Source organism: Lutra lutra, chromosome 9 (assembly GCF_902655055.1).
Source record: "Lutra lutra chromosome 9, mLutLut1.2, whole genome shotgun sequence".
Taxonomy (NCBI): Eukaryota; Metazoa; Chordata; class Mammalia; order Carnivora; family Mustelidae; genus Lutra; species Lutra lutra.
This window is the reverse complement of record NC_062286.1, coordinates 104,945,497-104,967,348: the sequence shown is the minus strand read 5'-3', so window position 1 is coordinate 104,967,348 and position 21,852 is coordinate 104,945,497. Positions and strand designations below refer to the sequence as shown.

Sequence of the window (21,852 nt, the reverse complement as noted above, 5' to 3'; positions counted from 1 at the left end):
AAGATATTTGCAAATGACATATCTGATAAAGGGCTAGGATCCAAAATCTATAAAGAACTTACAAACTCAACACCCAAAGAACAAATAATCCAGTCAAGAAACGGGCAGAGGACATGAATAGACATTTCTGCAAAGAAGACATCCAAATGGCCAACAGACACATGAAAAAGTGCTCCACATCACTTGGCATCAGGGAAATACAAATCAAAACCACAGTGAGGGGCGCCTGAGTGGTTCAGTGGGTTAAAGCCTCTGCCTTCGGCTCAGATCATGATCCCAGTGTCCTGGGATCAAGCCCGGCGTTGGGCTCTCTGCTCAGCGGGGATCCTGCTTCCTCCTCTCTCTCTGCCTGCCTCTCTGTCTACTTGTGATCTCTATCTGTCAAATAAATAAATAAAATCTTTAAAAAAAAAAAAAAACACCACAGTGAGATACCACCTCAAATCAGGCTAAAATTAGCAAGTCGGGAAATGACAGGTGTTGGCGAGGATGCAGAGAAAGGGGAACCCTCCTGCATTGTTGATGGGAATGCAAGCTTGGGCAGCCACTCTGGAAAACAGTTTGAAGGTTCCTCAAAAAGTTGAAAATAGAGCTACCCTATGACCCAGCAATTGCCCTACTTGGTATTTACCCCAAAAATACAAATGTAGTGATCTGAAGGGGCAAGTGCACCCCAATGTTTATAGCAGCAATGTCCACAATAGCCAAACTATGCAAAGAGCTTAGACGTCCATCAACAAATGAATGGATAACGAAGATGTGGTGTGTGTGTATATATATATATATATATATATATATATATATATATATATACATACAATGGAATATTATGCAGCCATCAGGAAAAAAAAAACAAAATCTTGCCATTTGCAATGACATGGATGGAACTAGAGGGTATTATATTAAGCAAAATAAGTCAATCAGAGACAGACAATTATCATATGATCTCACTGATTTGATGAATTTTTTTTTTAAGATTTTATTTATGTATTTGACAGACAGAGACCACAAGTAGGCTGAGAGGCAGGCAGAGAGAGAGAGGTGGAAGCAGGCTCCCCACTGAGCAGAGAGCCCGATGTGGGGCTCGATCCCAGGACCCTGGGATCACGACCCAAGCCGAAGGCAGAGGCTTTAACCCACTGAGCCACCCAGGCGCCCCTGATTTGATGAATTTGAGAAACAAGACAGAGCATCATAGGGGAAGGGAGAGAAAAATGAAACAAGATGAAACCAAAGAGGGAGACAAACCATAAGAGACTCTTAATCTAAGGAAACAAACAGGATTGCTGGAGTGGAGGAGAGTGAGAGGGATGGGATAGTGGGGTGAAGGACACTAGGGAGAGTATGTGCTGTGGTGAGTGCTGTGAATTGTGTAAGACTGATGAATCACAGATCTGTTCCCCTGAAACAAATAATACATGTTAATAAAAAATAAATAATTTTTTTATTTATAATTTAAAGTTGTAACAAAATCAAATTTCTGAAGATGTCTACAATGTCAGACATGAAAAATAATTGATGGGATTAACAAGTGATTAGATATTGTAGAAAAATAATAAACTTGAAAACAGCAATGGAAATTATTCAAAATGAAACAAAGAGAAAAATGAATGGAAAAAGTAAATAATTTACTAGTGATCTGTAGGAGTACAAGAGGTCAAATACACATGCAATTGGAGTCCTGAAGGATAGAAAGAGGAATCAGAAAAAATATCTGAAGAATTAATAGCCACCAAATTTTCCAAATTTGATAAAGTATATTTCCCTTCATATCCAAGAGGCAAAGTAAATCCAAAACAAAGACATTACAAGAAAAGTACACACCAATATATCCCATAATATATGAGATACAAAAATTCTTTACAAAATCTTAGCAAATTGGATCTAACAATATATCAAAAGGACATAAAAACCAAGTAGAATTTATCCCAGGAATGCAATTGTTGCTTTAATAGTTGAAAATCAACCAATTGCTGACTGACTAAATACAAAAATTATAACATCATCTTATTAGATGCAGAAAGGCATTTGAGAAAGTACAACACTCTTTCCTACTAAAAATTCTCAGAACAATAAGAAGGGGACTTTCTTAGTATAACAAAGAATATCTATGATAAACCTTCAGCAACTACCATACTTAAGGGTAAAAGACCAAATGCTTCTACCCTAAGATCACAAACAAGGCACAAATGCCCACTCTCACATTTTTTTTCATATTTTCTTTTTTTCATATTTTCTATTTCTATTCCACCTTGCACTGGAGCTCCTAGCCACTGTAATAAAGAAAAGGAAATTAATTAAAGGAGCCCAGATTAGAGAGGAAGAAATAAAACAATTTTTATTCTCAAAAGACATTATTGTCTATGTAGAAAATCTTAACAAATCCATAAAAATGATACTATAAAACAAATGAATTTAGCAAATTCCCAGGAAAGAATATCAAGTAATAAAATCAATCATATTTCTAGATTGGCAATAAACAACCAGAAATTAACACATATACATATAATTTATCAAACTATCAAAAAGAATGAAATACTTGGGGTGCCTGGGTGGTGCAGTCAGCTAAGCAGCTGACTCTTGGTTTTGGCTCAGGTCATGATCTCAGGGTCCTGAGATCAAATCCTGCATCAGGCTCCTGATCATGGGCTCAGCAGGGAGTCTGTTTCTCCCTTCCTCCTGCCCCTCCCCACACTCATGTGCTCACTGTCTCTCTCAAATAAATAAAATCTTTTTTTAAAAAAAGAGAGAATGAAATACTTAAGTATAAGTTTGATAAAAGCTATTTAAGACCTGTACACTGAAAAACTATAAAACACTGGTCAGAGAGGCTAAATGAGACTTTATTAAATGGATATGTTGCAATCCTAATGAAAATTTCAACAGGCTATTTCTAGAAATAGGCTAATTCTAATATATTATATGTTTATAAAAAATAAAATTTAAAAAATATATAAAAAAAAAGAAATAGGCTAATTCTAAAATTCACATATAGAAATGCAAAATGCCTAAAATGGTCAAAACAACCTGAAAACAAAGAATAAAGCTAAAGAACTATGTACACGAGGAAATGAAACAGCTAGTTTCAGACAAGGTTAGCACCACTATATAATTTTTTTTTTAAGATTTTATTTATTTCTTTGACAGACAGAGATCACAAGCAGGCAGAGAAGCAGGCAGAGAGAGAGGAGGAAGCAGGCTCCCTGCTGAGCAGAGAGCCCGATGCGGGGCTCGATCCCAGGACCCTGGGATCATGATCTGAGCCCAAGGCAGAGGCTTTAACCCACTGAGACACCCAGGTCCCCCACCACTATATAATTTTAATGGAGAGATGGCCATCACTTTTTCCCATTATTTTATCTTTGTAAAATATAAATATACTGCACATGTCCCCTTTAAAAACTGCTTCATCTTGTTCCCTTCATCCTTCACAGAAATAACCACAGTAAGTTTGATAACCTTCTTTCCAGACCTTCTTTGTATGTAAATATATACTATATACAGCCTTAAAAAACTAGAGTACTGTCTATATTGTAATACTATGAAGGAATATATGGGAATAAGAAAGCTTAAAATCAGGACAACTGTTACCTAGGAACAAGGGCAGAGACATGAACAGATATTTCTGCAAAGAAGACATCCAAATGATCAACAGACACATGAAAAAGTGTAAGGGTGTGGACAATGGGAAGGATAACAATGCCATTAGAAAGGGTTCCATCTAGGCAGTTTCAAATCTCTTCATAATGTCTTATTTCCCAACCTGGATGGTGGGAAACAGTATTCCTGGTTATAAATATTGCATTATTTTGTATTTTTTTAAAACATAAATTAAACTGAATGTATCATATGGCAATTTAATTTTTTTCCTCTACGATATAGAGGTCTATCCATTTTACTATATATAAATGTTTCTCCCTTTTCTAATACTGCAAATTATTTAATAATATGACTAGAAAACAGTTCACTTAGCCATTGATGGACATTTAGATTGTTTACAGTTTTATACACCACAAGTAATGTTGCTGTTACCTTCTTGTGCTGTAAAAGTCTTCCTATGTACATGTGAAGGTGTTCTATCCCAAGATAGAACTGTTGGAGCACACAACATGTGCATGTTCAATTTTTTACATTAATAAATAATATCAAAAGTCTCTCAACTGGTTATATCATCTACATTCCCAATACTAGTAGAACAAAGAAACTGTTTCTCCACAATCTCAACACTGGGTATCATTAGTCTTTATTAATTTTGCTACTTTAACATAAACATATCATCTTATCATTTTAATTAACAATTCCTTAATTATAGTTGGGCCCCTTTTTGTGTATTTATATACCATCAATATTTTCCTTTCTATAAATTGCCTATTTGTACCATTTACCAATTTTTTAAATTTAAGTTGTCTTTGTCTTACTAATATTTTACGGTTCTTTTTTTTTTTTTAAGATTTTATTTATTTATTTGTCAGAGAGAGAGAGAGAACACAAGCAGGCAGAGCGGCAGACAGAGGCAGAGTGAGAAGCAGGCTCCCCTCTGAGCAAGGAGCCCGATGTGGGACTCAATCCCAGGACCCTGGCATCATGACCTGAGCTGAAGGCAGTGGCTTAACCAACTGAGCCACCCAGGCATCCCATATTTTATGGTTCTTAAACACTATGTTTGCAAATTTTTTTTTGCTACTATGCTGCAAATAATTTTTCTCAGTTTCAAAAGCCATAATGTCTGAATTCAGATCATGTTATCTTCAGTTGTAAATAACTATACATTTTCACTTCTCATGTTTTCATATTTAGCCTTATTTTTTCATCTTAATAAGGTCTTTGCTATCCCACAGTCATAAACACAATCTCTCATATTTTTTCTTAAAAATTTTATATTATGCTTTTTTACCTTTATGTTTGAATTTAATTTTTTTTGAACAGCATGACACAAGAATTCAAATTAACCTTTATCCACTAGATAGCCAGCTGTCCCAACATAATTTAATACACCATAATTTTTCCCCACAATGCTTTGAGATGATACTTTTTTTTTTTAAAGATTTTTATTTATTTATTTGTCAGAGAAAGAGAGAGAGAGAGCACAGGCAGACAGAGTGGCAGAGGGAGAAGCAGGATCCCTGAGGAGCAAGGAGCCCAATGCGGAACTCGATCCCAGGATGCTGGGATCATGACCTGAGCCCAAGGCAGCCACTTAACTAACTGAGCCACCCGGGCGTCCCGAGATCATACTTTGATAGACTAAATTTAATTTTATACTAGATCCGCTTCTGGACTTCCAGTTTGGTCCTACAGATTTTTTTCTATATATCCCTATATAAAATACTGATATTTTCTATATATATTTTTATATAGATCCCTATACCTAAATCAACCTGTTTTAATTATGATAGTATTATGAAGTATCAGGATAGCTATCAGATGAGTCTAACTCTTTGATCTGTTTCAAATGTCCACTATTGCTGTATACTTGTTCCTCCATATAAACTTGAGAATCAGCTTGATAAATGCTATAAGTGGTGTGGGGAATGGGATTATGGTGATTTGCAGGCAAACTTTAAAATACTTTACACACCGTTTATGCTATTTTCCTTGTCAACTAAAACTGCCTTGTTTCTTCTCTACCGGGCATGTATCTTCTAATTGGTTTAATTAAGGTTAATTATGCTTTATGTATAATAGCAAACACGGGTGAAAGAACACAGTCACATTTTAATTCAACACTGAAGAGAATATAAATCCAGAGATCATCTCTTTACATCTATTACTCCCCTAAAAACAAGTCTTATCCACTAGGACTCTGTGTATGTTCTAAACAAAACTTAGCAAATTTGGGGTTAATGGACTTCAAAACAGTTAAAAAGCATGACTTTAACACAAATTATGAGGATAGTCTAAATAAGAATTCTTATTCACTTTTCCTACTTTCGGAGTTATAAAAGTAAAGTTATCAATATCAAACACATTATGAACAATCTCAAAATTTCAGATTTGCTTCTCCTTATCCTTCCTGATTGAAGACACAAATATTAAAAATTGTATTTCTTCAAAAATTTTTAAAATTAACCTTTCTAGTATCACAATTAAACAACTGACAAGTATATGATTAAAATGAATTACTTGAATATATTAGGGTAAGAGGTCTCAAGACTTTTTAAAACTATATTAATTTATTTTCTATGACTTCAAATTATAACAGTCAAAGTGATTATCTTATAGTACTGTTGTGACAACTTTCTACACGGAACATTAATATAACCACCTCATGGGCATGCTGAACATATACTGAGTACGCACTGGCACTGAAGCATATTTGTTATTATTATTAGGCATGCTAATTGAATAATGACCATGTTTTGCAAACATACAGGCAACTTACAAAATTATTTAAGGGTAAAAAAAAATCATGTCAAGGATTTCCTTTAAAATACTATAGGAAAGGGGTGCTAGGCTGGCTCAGTCGGAGGGACTCTTGATCTCAGGGTCATGAGTTTGAGCCCCAACTGGGTGTGGAGATTACTTAAAATCAATAAATAAATTAAATATACTCTAAAAAATTTTTTTAATTAAAAAAAATACTATAGGAAAAAGAGATTGAGTAAGATAGATGAAGGACAAAAGCGGTTAATTGTTGGAGCTGAATGACAGGTTCATGAGGGCTCTTTACAATGTTCTCTCTAAATTTATAAATACTTGAAAAGTTCAAAGTTTTTTTAATGAAAATTGTATGTTAATAATCTTACTAATCTTAACATTACAATGTGTTTCTCCAGAACTAAAAAATTAAGTACTTTTATTCTAAGATCATCTCAAAATTAAAATTAGTTTGGACTTTTCACTTTTAAAGTTTCATAACAAAAGATCCCAACTGTGCACTTCGGAACAGCAAAAATATCTCTGTAATCAACTACAAAACCAAAAATTAACTCTGATCTCTTTCCTGCTTTAATCTGTAATATTCTATTGCATCTGAAGCTCTATCAAGTGTACAAAATGTTCCAAGATTATAGAACAAAGTGTGTCTTCCTCTCAAAGGCAAGCTACTGCTGGTGTGTAACCAACATCAGCCTTCTGTGGATAAAAATAGCCTTCAAACACCACATGCACCAAAGACAATAGACCCAAGGAAAGTCAGGCAGAACAAAGCAGTTACCAGGGAGGAATTCGGCCAGCCGAGAGCTTGCCCTTCTGCCCTTCACACAAGAGTCTGTTTGCAACTGAGACTGGATTCTTGATTCCTATAAAAATAAAATTGGCAGAAAATGAAGTCAGAAAAATATCTTCAGGTTTCCCACTAAGTTTTGTGGATGTTTCAATAAAACAACTTTTAAATATCTTAGAAAACTCTTCTTTTATATATACTAATGAAAACCCTTAATTAGCATGAATAATATGGATAAAATCAACAAATAAATGAATATCCAGTAGAGAGAAGAATATAAAACACATTCTCATGTTTTGTCATGTGCTACAGCAGCAAAGACTGAATTTGAAATAATTGATATTTAAATTAGGTCCCTTGTTAATAGATTTCAGAATAGAATAGAGATACCAAAAATGTGGCATCTACTTTCAAAAACTGAATTTCCTCCAAAGAATAAACATGATTACAAACAGCTTCAAGTTTACCGTGGTGGGGGAAGGGGGGGAATTAATGGCCAAAAATTTTAACTCTCGCCTACAAGAGAGACAGAATAAAGAGAATATCTTACAAATCAAGTAAGAGTGGGGAGAAGAAGCCAAGTATGTACAAGACTGTAACCTAAAATATGGTTCAGATTGTTTCCAGGAGGGAAAACAGAATGTGAAGAAAAGCAAGAAGAGGATGCTTATCTGGGAGGAATACTAGGACAGTATTAGTGTGAAAAACAGCATGATGACAATGATGACAAATAAGGCAATGTGATGATGACTGAAGACAGTGACAGTAACTCAGTATCTAATATATGCCAACCCCCATACCAAAGCCTTAAATATATCAGATTAATTCATTGATTTCTCAGCTCTATCATATAAGTATACTTATGAACCTTGAGGTTCATAATACTGATGAAATATCTGCAGAGAGGGTTAAGTCACCTGCCCAAGATCACAGTGCTGAGATTTCAACAGAAGCAGCTAATGCCAGAGACCACACGCTTAACTACTAACTAATGGATGCCTCTCAGGACACCATCAGTACCAAAATAAAAATTAAAAATATCAATCAATCAATGAATCAGCAGTGGGATATAAAAAGAGTATTAAAACTCAAATTAAGTACCCCTGGGGATAAAAATATATGTTTATAAAGCTGTAAAAAAAAAAAAAAAAAAAAAGAAAGAAAGAAAGGATGAATCCCCAAGTTTTGTAGCAACATGGACGGGACTGGAAGAGATTATGCTGAGTGAAATAAGTCAAGCAGAGAGAGTCAATTATCATATGGTTTCACTTATTTGTGGATCATAACAAATAGCATGGAGGACAAGGGGAGATGGAGAGGAGAAGGGAGTTGAGGGAAATTGGAAGGGGAGGTGAACCATGAGAGACTATGGACTCTGAAAAACGATCTGAGAATTTTGAAGGGGTGGGGGGTGGGAGGTTGGGGGCACCAGGTGGTGGGTATTGTAGAGGGCACGGATTGCATGGAGCACTGGGTGTGGTGCAAAAATAATGAATACTGTTATGCTGAAAAAAATAAAAAAAAAAAAAAAAAAAAAAAAAAAAAAAAAAAAAACTCAAATTAAGGTCACCATATTGACTCAAAACAAAACTATCTAGCTAAACAACAAAAACATGCCACCAAAAAAACATATGAAATACCAAATAAAGGAAAAGCTCAGATCTATATACTAGCTCCTAAAATATATCTCTGTGTATGATGATCTAATATTTAAAGGCTTTGATAACTGTCAATTAAGTTACAAATTTAAATCTACAAATTCTCCATCAAAACTTCAAAAGGATCTCTATGATGTATGACAAGTTGACTCTTAAATTCATCAGGAAGAGAAAACATTGGGGGTCAAAATGAAGAGGTATTCACCCTTCAAGATACCATTTCTTGGACGACCGGATGGCTCAGCGGGTTAAGCCTCTGCCTTCAGCTCAGGTCATGATCTCAGGGTCCTGGGATCAAGTCCCGCATCGGGCTCTCTGCTCAGCAGGGAGCCTGCTTCCCCCTCTCTCTCTGCCTGCCTCTCTGCCTACTTGTGATCTCTCTCACTCTGTGTCAAATAAATAAATAAATCTTTTTTAAAAAAATACCATCTCTTATTAAAAACTATTCTTAATTTAAAAAGTGTGGTTTGAGCACAAGCAGACAAATACATCAATGGAACAGAATAAAGCTAAAGTTCAGAATAGACCACACAAGCATTTGAATGTTTAATACATGACATAGACAGTATTTCAAATGAGTAGAAAAAGACAGACTCTATATGAGAGGTAGAAAGAACACAGAGTGATGGGAGTCAGACGGTTTTATAATTGTACCTGCTATCTATTGCTTCTCAGCTATAAATTCTCCCTTCACTGCCTGACCTGTAAAAATGGATATGGGCCCTTTAAATATGCTTCCTTTGCCAGCTGGCACACTGGTAGCTTTATCAGTAGAGGGCACTGGAGACACACTGTAGGAGGACCAGGTGGCTTCTTAGGCAGGCTTGGAGAGCTTCAGTTTTTCTTCACTATCTGGCCCACGTGGTATTCCCTGGTGCTAAGTGCCTTCAGGGTGCAGCTTTCTCCAGCATTTGGCCACCACATGTTTTCTCCAGCTCCTGATTCAGGCTACAGCAGCATAGCTGACAGCCCCAGAAAGAACAGGACTGAGCCCAGCTCAAGTCACAAATATTCTCAGCCTCATAGGCACAAAGAGTGAAGTGTCCCATGGGGACAGGGCTGTCGGGTGAGCCAAAAACCCAGTCTTTACCCTGTGCAACAGAGGTTCAGTTCACATAGTTTCCTCACCCCCATGTGCCCACCTACCAGCCTGAGCTCACCTGTGCCCCACAGGATTGTTCTTGGTCTCACAGTGACTGTGGCCTGTGTACCCAGCAACTTCTCGACTAGGCAGTGGGCTACACCACACCTTCTTCAATAAGGTCCAAATCTCCTTCCAAGTTTATCTTACTTGGGTATTCTCCCTCTGCCCTAGAATACATTTTGAGTTCTCTTTCCATCTTTGTATAGTTACTCTCCTATCACTGTTTAACAGTTTGTACATTAAACGTTCCCTATTTAATCTACCATGTGATTTGTCTCCTACTTGGACCCAGACTGATAAAGTAACCTTGGGCCAATTACTAAATATCTTCTGTATTTCAGTTTCCTTATCTATGAAATGGGGATAAAAGTAGTGTCCTCAAAAGGTAATTGTGAGAATTAAATGACTGAATATATATGAACTACTGGAGAACAATGCATGGTATGTAACAGTCACCCAATGAACAATTGTTATTATTATTGTTATTATTCAAGATTATGTAGGGACAATTTGTTGGTTATTTCAGAAAAAAACAACGCATTAAAAAAGTAAATGAAAAATAAATTATAAGTGTATGAGAAGAAAATATAGGTGAATATACTTATAATTATGAGGGAAACCTTAAGAAATGCAAAATACAAAAGGCACAAAAGAATAAGTAATAAGTTTGAAAATAAAAATTTTTAATTCTAATATAATAAAGCACATTATAAGTAAAGTTAAAAGGCAAGCCACAAGAGATATGAAACAGTTCACAGAGAAATGCTAATGGCCTTTAAACATGAAATTTCATTACAAATAAAATTTCATAATGAAAGAAATTAAAATTAAAACTAATTGATAGACTCGTTCTTACCTATCACAGAAGCCAGAAAGGATAAAGAAGATTGGAACAAGTGAATAACCAAATTGACCAAACTGGCACATATAGAACATGTACCCAACAACCACAAAATACCTACTCTTTTAAAAAGTCCACATGGAATGTTTAACAAAGCATACCATAAACTGGGCCATAAAGCAAGTCTCAAAAAGCTAGAATCATATAAAGGATGTTCTCTGACCACTGTGAAATTAAACTAGAAATCAAGGGAAAAAAGCTAACTAAAAAGTCCTTAGGTAAATAAATTTGACAACTCATTTGAAAAAAACAAATTCTTGAAACTCACGTGAGAGGAAACTATAATCTTAAAACTCTTAAAGAAATTGAATCCATTTTTTAAAACTTTCTATAAAGAAAATGCCACTAATTTAGAATAACTAATGAGTTCTAAGAAGAAATCATTCCAATCATATGCAAACTGTTTCCTAGAAAAAAAAATCCCAATTCATTTTGTGAGGTCAGCTATAACAGGATTCTAAAACCTGAAAATAATATTCCAAGAAAGGAAAAGTAAGCCCAACCTATTACATGAACACAGATGTCAAAATCTTAAACATCAGCAACTTGAACCCAACAGAATATAAAGATACAAACATGACCAAGAAGACTTTATGCCAATAAAAGGAACATTCAAAAATCAATCACAAATTTCATCATGTTTAACAAAATAAAGGAAAAAACTCTTTACCTCAACACAAAAAAGCATTTTATGATAATTCAATCAATACCCATTTGTAATAAAAACTATCAGCAAACTAATATTAGAAGGAAATTTCCTCAATCTGATAAAGGATATCTATGAGGGTCCAAAAGCTAGCAGAGTATACAGAATGGTGAAATACTTAATGTTCTCCCTCTAAGATCAGGAACAAAGCAAGGATGTACACCATCCCCACTTACATTCAGCATTGTACTGAATGTCACAGCCAGTATAATAATGTAAGAAAAAAATGAAAAGTTTAAATATTGAAAAGGACAAAGTAAAATTGCATGAGTCATAGGTAATATAATTGTGTATACAGAAGTTCCATGGGAACCTAATTTTTCAAATGCTAGAATAAGTGAATTCATCAAGGCTAGTGAATTCAAGCCCAATAACAAAATTCAATTATATTTCTAAATTCAACAAAACAATTAGATATTGACACTTTAAATTTATATACTTTATAATAGCATCAAAAACTAAGTATCTAGAATAAATCTAATAAAAGTATAATATTTATACTGAAAACCATAAAACAATGCTGAGGAAAAAACATGAGTAACATTTATATAAATATACATATCCTATATTTGTGGGCTGGAATATTCAATACTGTTAAGACATCAATTGTCCACAAATGATTCTATATACTCAATGCAATACCAATCAAATTCCCAGCAGGGTTTTATTATGGACATTGACAAGCTGACTCAAAAATTTTGTGAAAATGGCCAGATACCTAGAATAGCCAATATAACCTTAAAGGAAAAAAAAGAAAAGAAAAAAAAAGGAAGTTAGAAATCTTACACAAACCAGGTATCAAGTGATACATATATATCACTAATATAAATATATTAGAAAACATAAAAAATATAAAGCTATAGTTATTAAGACAGTATTGCAATAAATAGAACAATGGAGTAGAACAGAGGGTACAGAAACAAGCCATTGTACATATAGTCCGTCACCTGATTTGCCAGCACAGTTATGTGAAGAGAACATTGTCCTTTCTATTGACAATGGCAATGAACCAGGTGGATATCCGTAAGAGAAAAAAAATTAATGTCAGCTCCTATCTCACATACACTAAAATTAATCTGGGCTTGATAAGAGAGCTAAATGTGAAAGGTAAAAAATAAAAGAACTATTAGGGATGCCTGGTGAGCTCAGTCAGGAGAGCATGTGACTCTTGATCTCTGGGTCATGAGTTCAAGCCCCACAGTGGGTGTAAACCTCACTTAAAAAAAAAAAAAAAGGGACGCCTGGGTGGCTCAGTTGGTTGAGCAGCTGCCTTTGGCTCAGGTCATGATCCCAGCGTCCTGGGATCGAGTCCCACATCGGGCTCCTTGCTTGGCGGGGAGCCTGCTTCTCCCTCTGCCTCTGCCTGCCACTCTGTCTTCCTGTGCTCACTCTCGCTTCTCTCTCTATGACAAATAAATAAATAAAATCTTTAAAAAAAAAAAAAAAAACACCAGAACTATTAAAAGAAAACAATGGAGACAATCTTCATAACTTTGGGTAGGCAAAGATTTCTTAAATAAAATATTTTTTAATAACCATAAAGTAAAAGGTTGGTAATCTAAACCACATTAGAATTAAAAACTTCAGTTCATCAGAAGACAGCATTAAAAGAATGAAAACATGATCCACAGACTAGGAGGAGATATACATAATACAGGTATCTGACAAATGATCTGCATTCAAATATATAAAGTATTTAAACAAATCAAGAAAAGAAATAATCCAATAAAAATATGCAAAAGACTTTTGAACATACACTGCATAACAAGAATACCTAAATGGCTAATAAGTATGTCATAAGGTTCTCAGTGTCATTAGTCACCAGGGAAACTCAAATTAAAACAATTAATGCCGGGGCACCTGGGTGGCTCAGTGGGTTAAAGCCTCTGTCTTCGGCTTGGGTCATGATCCCAGGGTCCTGGGATCGAGCCCCACATTGGGCTCGCTGCTCAGCAAGGAGCCTGCTTCCCCCTCTCTCTGTCTCTCTACCTGCTTGTAATCTCTCTCTCTCTGTCAAATAAATAAATAAAATATTTTAAAAAAATTAATGCCACTGCACAGATACCAAAATTGATGAATTTTATTTTTTTTAAATTTAATAAATGAATGAGAGAGAGAGAGAGAGAGAGAGCACAAGCAGAGGGAGTGGCAGGCAGAGGGAGAGGGAGAATCAGGCACCCCACCAAGCAGGGAGCCCAACATACGGTTTGATGTCAGGACCCTGGGATCGTGACCTGAGCCAAAGGCAGACACTTAACCAAATGGGCCACCCAGGCCACCCCAAAATGGATGCATTTTAAAAAGAACAGCAATGCCAAATGCTGGCCCTCATGTAGAATAACTAAAATGCTCATACAGTGCAGAATGGAAGTATATATTATAACTACTTAGGAAAACTGTCCAGCAGTATCAACTAAAGCAAAGCACATTATGTACCTAAACTTATCATCCAGTATAACGTTGAATAGAAGTGATGACAGTGAACATTGCTATATTATCCCTGATCTAAAGGATAGGACTTTTTTTTTTAAGATTTTATTTATTTATTTGACAGAGAGAGAGAGATCACAAGTAGGCATAGAGGCAGGCAGAGAGAGAGGGGGAAAGCAGACTCCCTGCTGAGCAGAGCACCTGGATGTGGGGCTCAATCCCAGGACCCTGAGATCATGACCTGAGCCGAACACAGAGGCTTAACCCACTGAGCAACCCAGTCGCCCAAGGATAGGATCTTAATGGTAAACTTATCATTCCAAATCTTAGGTTTATAACCAAGAGAATTAAGAACATATGTGTACCAAAAGACATGTACAAGAATATTCATTGGAGCAGTCAAAAACTAGAAACTATTCAAATATCCACGAAAAGGAGAATAATTTATTATATATTCATGCAATAAAATACTACTAAGTAATAAAAAGAAAAAAATTACTGTGACAGAAAAATGGGTCAATCTCACAGGCATAGTGTTAAGAAAAAAAAAGACACAGAGGTGTATGATTCCACTCATATAAATTTCAGGAACAAGCAAATTAATCTATGGTACCTACAGTTGAAATTAGGGGAGAACAGGAGGAGGGGGTAAGGCAGGAGCAGAGTATAGGAGGTATGGACTAGGAAGAGCATAGAAAACCCTCTTGGGATTATGGAAATGTTCTTTTTTTTTTTTTTTAAGATTTTTATTTATTTATTTTTGAGAAAGTGAGCACACACAGCGGGGGAGGGAGAAGAACAAGCAGATTTCCGGCTGAGTGCAGAGCGAGAAGCCCAGCGCAGGGCTAGATCCTAGAACCCTGAGATCAGGACCTGAGCTGAAATCAAGAGCCTGACGCTCAACCAAGGCCACCCAGGCACCCTGAAAATGTTCTGTATTTTGACATGGAAATATTTCATATCTTGCCCTGGATAATGGTTTATATAGCTGTATACAATTAAAAATTCATGCAGCTTGGGGCGCCTGGGTGGCTCAGTGGGTTAAAGCCTCTGCCTTCAGCTCAGGTCATGATCCCAGAGTCCTGGGATCGAGCCCCGCATCGGGCTATCTGATCAACAGGGAGCCTGCTTCCCTTCGTCTCTCTCTGCCTGCCTCTCTGCCTACCTGTGATCTCTCTCTCTGTCAAATAAATAAATAAAATCTTTAAAAAAAAAAAATTCATGCAGCTTTATAATTAAAATCTGTGCATTTCATGTATATTTGCTTTAATAAAATAATTATAAAATATTAGATATATGTTATATGTACTGATGTAGAGGAAATCTCTGAAACATCCTATGCAAAGAAAAAAGAAAGTTTCATAAGAATGTGTACATATAGGGACACCTGGGTGGCTCAGTTGGTTAAGCAGCTGCCTTCGGCTCAGGTCATGATCCCAGCATCCTGGGATCGAGTCCCACATCGGGCTCCTTGCTCATCAGGGAACCTGCTTCTCCCTCTGCCTCTGCCTGCCATTCTGTCTGCCTGTGCTCGTTCTCTCTCCCTCTCTCTCTCTGACAAATAAATAAATAAAATCTTAAAAAAAAAAAAAAGAGGGGGAGGAGTCAAGATGGCGGAGAAGTAGCAGGCTGAGAGTATTTCAGGTAGCGGGAGATCAGCTAGATAGCTTATCTAAAGATTGCAAACACCTACAAATCCAACGGGAGACCGAAGAGAAGAACAGCAACTCTAGAAACAGAAAATCAACCACTTTTGGAAAGGTAGGACTGGCAGAGAAGTGAATCCAAAGCAATGGGAAGATAGACCGCGGTGGGAGGGGCCGGCTCCCAGCAAGCGGCGGAGCAACGGAGCACAAAATCAGGACTTTTAAAAGTCTGTTCCGCTCAGGGACATCGCTCCAGAGGCTTAACCAGGGTGAAGCCCACGCAGGGTCAGCGTGGCCTCAGGTCCCGCAGGGTCACAGAAGGATCGGGGGTGTCTGAGTGTCGCAGAGCTTACAGGTATTAGAACAGGGAAGCCGGCTACAGAGACAGAGCCGAGGAGTAAGCTCTAAGCCCGGGGTTACCTTGAACCGGTTGCAGCCTCAGTCAGCTCAGAGCACGGCCGGAGGCCAGGGTGACGGGAGTAACTGGGCGCTGTTCTCTGAGGGCACACTGAGGAGTGGGGCCCCAGGCTCTCGGCTCCTCCGGGCCGGAGACCGGGAGGCCGCCATCTTCATTCCCGTCTTCCAGAACTCTATGGAAAGGGCTCAGGGAACAAAAGCTCCCGAAAGCAAACCCAGCAAACCCCAGCGGATTACTCAGCCCGGCCCCTGGTAAGGGCGGTGCAACTCTGCCTGGGGAAAAGACGCTTGAGAATCACTACAACAGGCCCCTCCCCCAGAAGATCAACGAGAAACCCAGCCAGGACCAAGTTCACCTACCAAGGAGTGCAGTTTCAATACCAAGGAGAGCAGTGGAATTCCAGAGGAGGAGAAAGCAAAGCATGGAACTCAAGGCTTTCTCTCCATGATTCTTTAGCCTTGCAGTTAATTTAATTTCTTTTTCTTTTTCAATTTTTTTTCTTCTTCTGCTAAATTTTTTTAACTTTTACCCTTTTCTTTTTTAACGTTTTTTAACTAGTTTATCTAATATATATTTTTTTTCCTTTTTATATTTTTTCTTTGTTGGTTTTCTTTTTAATTGCTTCCTTTTTTTTTTTCTTTTTTCTTTCTGAACCTCTTTTTATCCCCTTTCTCCCCCCTCACGATTTGGAATCTCTTCTGATTTGGCTAAAGCATATGTTCCTGGGGTTGTTGCCACCCTTTTAGTATTTTACTTGCTCCTTCATATACTCTTATCTGGACAAAATGACAAGGCGGAAAAATTCACCACAAAAAAAAGAACAAGAGGCAGTACCAAAGGCTAGGGACCTAATCAATACAGACATTGGTAATATGTCAGATCTAGAGTTCAGAATGACGATTCTCAAGGTTCTAGCCGGGCTCGAAAAAGGCATGGAAGATATTAGAGAAACCCTCTCGGGAGATATAAAAGCTCTTTCTGGAGAAATAAAAGAACTAAAATCTAACCAAGTTGAAATCAAAAAAGCTATTAATGAGGCGCAATCAAAAATGGAGGCTCTCACTGCTAGGATAAATGAGGCAGAAGAATGAATTAGCGATATAGAAGACCAAATGACAGAGAATAAAGAAGCTGAGCAAAAGAGGGACAAACAGCTACTGGACCACGAGGGGAGAATTCGAGAGATAAGTGACACCATAAGATGAAACAACATTAGAATAATTGGGATTCCAGAAGAAGAGGAAAGAGAGAGGGGAGCAGAAGGTATATTGGAGAGAATTATTGGAGAGAATTTCCCCAATATGGCAAAGGGAACAAGCATCAAAATCCAGAAGGTTCAGAGAACTCCCCTCAAAATCAATAAGAATAGGTCCACACCCCGTCACCTAATAGTAAAATTTACAAGTCTTAGTGACAAAGAGAAGATCCTGAAAGCAACCCGGGAAAAGAAGTCTGTAACGTACAATGGTAAAAATATTAGATTGGCAGCAGACTTATCCACAGAGACCTGGCAGGCCAGAAAGAGCTGGCATGATATATTCAGAGTACTAAACGAGAAAAACATGCAGCCAAGAATACTATATCCAGCTAGGCTATCATTGAAAATAGAAGGAGAGATTAAAAGCTATCAGGACAAACAAAAACTGAAAGAATTCGCAAATACCAAACCAGCTCTAGAGGAAATATCGAAAGGGGTCCTCTAAGCAAAGAGAGACCCTAAAAGTAGTAGATCCGAAAGAAACAGAGACAATATACAGTAACAGTCACCTTACAGGCAATATAATGGCACTAAATTCATATCTCTCAATACTTACCCTGAATGTTAATGGGCTAAATGCCCCAATCAAAAGACACAGGGTAACAGAATGGATAAAAAAACAAAACCCATCTATATGTTGCCTACAAGAAACTCATCTTAAACCCAAAGACACCTCCAGATTTAAAGTGAGGGGGTGGAAAAGAATTTACCATGCTAATGGACCTCAGAAGAAAGCAGGAGTGGCAATCCTTATATTAGATCAATTAGATTTTAAGCCAAAGACTATAATAAGAGATGAGGAAGGACACTATATCATACTCAAAGGAAGTGTCCAACAAGAAGATCTAACAATTTTAAATATCTATGCCCCTAACGTGGGAGCAGCCAACTATATAAACCAATTAATAACAAAATCAAAGAAACACATCGACAAGAATACAATAATAGTAGGGGACTTTAACACCCCCCTCACTGAAATGGACAGATCATCCAAGCAAAAGATCAACAAGGAAATAAAGGCCTTAAATGACACACTGGACCAGATGGACATCACAGATATATTCAGAACATTTCATCCCAAAGCAACAGAATACACATTCTTCTCTAGTGCACATGGAACATTCTCCAGAATAGATCACATTCTTGGTCCTAAATCAGGTCTCAACCGTTATCAAAAGACTGGAATCATTCCCTGCATATTTTCAGACCACAATGCTCTGAAGCTAGAACTCAATCACAAGAGGAAATTTGGAAAAAACCCAATTACATGGAGACTAAACAGCATCCTTCTAAAGGATGAATGGGTCAACCAGGAAATTAAAGAAGAATTGAAAAAATTCATGGAAACAAATGATAATGAAAACACAACAGTTCAAAATCTGTGGGACACAACAAAGGCAGTCCTGAGAGGAAAATATATAGCGGTACAAGCCTTTCTCAAGAAACAAGAAAGGTCTCAGGTACACAACCTAACCTTACACCTAAAAGAGCTGGAGAAAGAACAAGAAAGAAAGCCTAAACCCAGCAGGAGAAGAGAAATCATAAAGGTCAGAGCAGAAATCAATGAAATAGAAACCAAAAAAACAATAGAACAAATCAACGAAACTAGGAGCTGGTTCTTTGAAAGAATTAATAAGATCGATAAACCCCTGGCCAGACTTATCAAAAAGAAAAGAGAAAGGACCCAAATAAATAAAATCATGAATGAAAGAGGAGAGATCACAACGAACACCAAAGAAATACAGACAATTATAAGAACATACTATGAGCAACTCTACGCCAACAAATTTGACAATCTGGAAGAAATGGATGCATTCCTAGAGACATATAAACTACCACAACTGAACCAGGAAGAAATGGAAAGCCTGAACAGACCCATAACCAGTAAGGAGATTGAAACAGTCATCAAAAATCTCCAAACAAACAAAAGCCCGGGGCCAGACGGCTTCCCGGGGGAATTCTACCAAACATTTAAAGAAGAACTAATTCCTATTCTCCTGAAACTGTTCCAAAAAATAGCAATAGAAGGAAAACTTCCAAACTCATTTTATGAGGCCAGCATCACCTTGATCCCAAAACCAGACAAGGATCCCAACAAAAAAGAGAACTACAGACCAATATCCTTGATGAACACAGATGCAAAAATTCTCGCCAAAATACTAGCCAATAGGATTCAACAGTACATTAAAAGGATTATTCACCACGACCAAGTGGGATTTATTCCAGGGCTGCAAGGTTGGTTCAACATCCGCAAATCAATCAATGTGATACAACACATTAATAAAAGAAAGAACAAGAACCATATGATACTCTCCATAGATGCTGAAAAAGCATTTGACAAAGTACAGCATCCCTTCCTGATCAAAACTCTTCAAAGTGTAGGGATAGACGGCACATACCTCAATATTATCAAAGCCATCTATGAAAAACCCACCGCAAATATCATTCTCAATGGAGAAAAACTGAAAGCTTTTCCGCTAAGGTCAGGAACACGGCAGGGATGTCTGTTATCACCACTGCTATTCAACATAGTACTAGAAGTCCTAGCCTCAGCAATCAGACAACAAAAGGAAATTAAAGGCATCCATATCGGCAAAGAAGAAGTCAAACTATCACTCTTTACAGATGATATGATACTATATGTGGAAAACCCAAAAGACTCCACTCCAAAACTGCTAGAACTTGTACAGGAATTCAGTAAAGTGTCAGGATATAAAATCAATGCACAGAAATCAGTTGCATTTCTCTACACCAACAACAAGACAGAAGAAAGAGAAATTAAGGAGTCAATCCCATTTACAATTGCACCCCAAACTATAAGATATCTAGGAATAAACCTAACCAAAGAGACTAAGAATCTATACACAGAAAACTATAAAGTACTCATGAAAGAAATTGAGGAAGACACAAAAAAATGGAAAACTGTTCCATGCTCCTGGATTGGAAGAATAAATATTGTGAAAATGTCTATGCTACCTAAAGCAATCTACACATTTAATGCAATTCCTATCAAAGTACCATCCATTTTTTTCAAAGAAATGGAACAAATAATCCTAAAATTTATATGGAACCAGAAAAGACCTCGAATAGCCAAAGCAATATTGAAAAAGAAAGCCAAAGTTGGTGGCATCACAATTCTGGACTTCAAGCTCTATTAGAAAGCTGTCATCATCAAGACAGCATGGTACTGGCACAAAAACTGACACATAGATCAATGGAACAGAATAGAGCCCAGAAATAAACCCTCAACTCTATGGCCAACTAATCTTCAACAAAGCAGGAAAGAATGTCCAGTGGAAAAAAGACAGCCTCTTCAATAAATGGTGTTGGGAAAATTGGACAGCCACATGCAGAAAAATGAAATTGGACCATTTCCTTACACCACACACGAAAATAGACTCAAAATGGATGAAGGATCTCAATGTGAGAAAGGAATCCATCAAAATCCTTGAGGAGAACACAGGCAGCAACCTCTTCGACCTCAGCCGCAGCAACATCTTCCTAGGAACATTGCCAAAGGCAAGGGAAGCAAGGGCAAAAATGAACTACTGGGATTTTACCAAGATCAAAAGCTTTTGCACAGCAAAGGAAACAGTTAACAAAACCAAAAGACAACTGACAGAATGGGAGAAGATATTTGCAAATGACATATCAGATAAAGGGCTAATGTCCAAAATCTATAAAGAACTTAGCAAACTCAACACCCAAAGAACAAATAATCCAATCAAGAAATGGGCAGAGGACATGAACAGACATTTCTGCAAAGAAGACATCCAGATGGCCAACAGACACATGAAAAAGTGCTCCATATCACTCGGCATCAGGGAAATACAAATCAAAACCACCATGAGATATCACCTCACACCAGTCAGAATGGCTAAAATTAACAAGTCAGGAAATGACAGATGCTGGCGAGGATGCGGAGAAAGGGGAACCCTCCTACACTGTTGGTGGGAATGCAAGCTGGTGCAACCACTCTGGAAAACAGCATGGAGGTTCCTCAAAATGTTGAAAATAGAACTACCCTATGACCCAGCAATTGCACTGCGGGGTATTTACCCTAAAGATACAAACGTAGTGATCCGAAGGGGCACGTGCACCCGAATGTTTATAGCAGCAATGTCTACAATAGCCAAACTATGGAAAGAACCTAGATGTCCATCAACAGACGAATGGATAAAGAAGATGTGGTATATATACACAATGGAATACTATGCAGCCATCAAAAGAAATGAAATCTTGCCATTTGCGACAACGTGGATGGAACTAGAGGGTATCGTGCTTAGCGAAATTAGTCAATCGGAGAAAGACAACTATCATATGATCTCCCTGATATGAGGGAGAGGAGATGCAACATGGAGGGTTAAGGGGGTAGGAGAAGAGTAAATGAAACAAGATGGGATTGGGAGGGAGACAAACCATAAGTGACTCTTAATCTCACAAAACAAACAAACCCTCAGGGGGTTGGAATAGCGGGGGGTGGGGTTATGGATATTGGGGAGGGTATGTGCTATGGTGAGAGCTGT

The 21,852-nt window shown here is 37.3% G+C and overlaps 1 protein-coding gene across 7 annotated transcripts in view; it reads right to left on the bottom strand.

Moving 5' to 3' along the window:
* The window catches only part of TASP1 (taspase 1), a 312,933-nt gene that overhangs the window by 248,554 nt on the left and 42,527 nt on the right, over positions 1-21,852 (bottom strand). For all 7 annotated transcript variants that reach the window (XR_007130010.1, XM_047745119.1, XM_047745116.1 and 4 more), the window contains one exon: positions 7,157-7,241. Coding sequence is in view for 6 of the 7 variants with exons in the window: in XM_047745119.1 (XP_047601075.1) it covers positions 7,157-7,241 (85 nt within the window). In the remaining variant the exon portion in view is untranslated. The remainder of the gene's footprint in view (positions 1-7,156; positions 7,242-21,852) is intronic.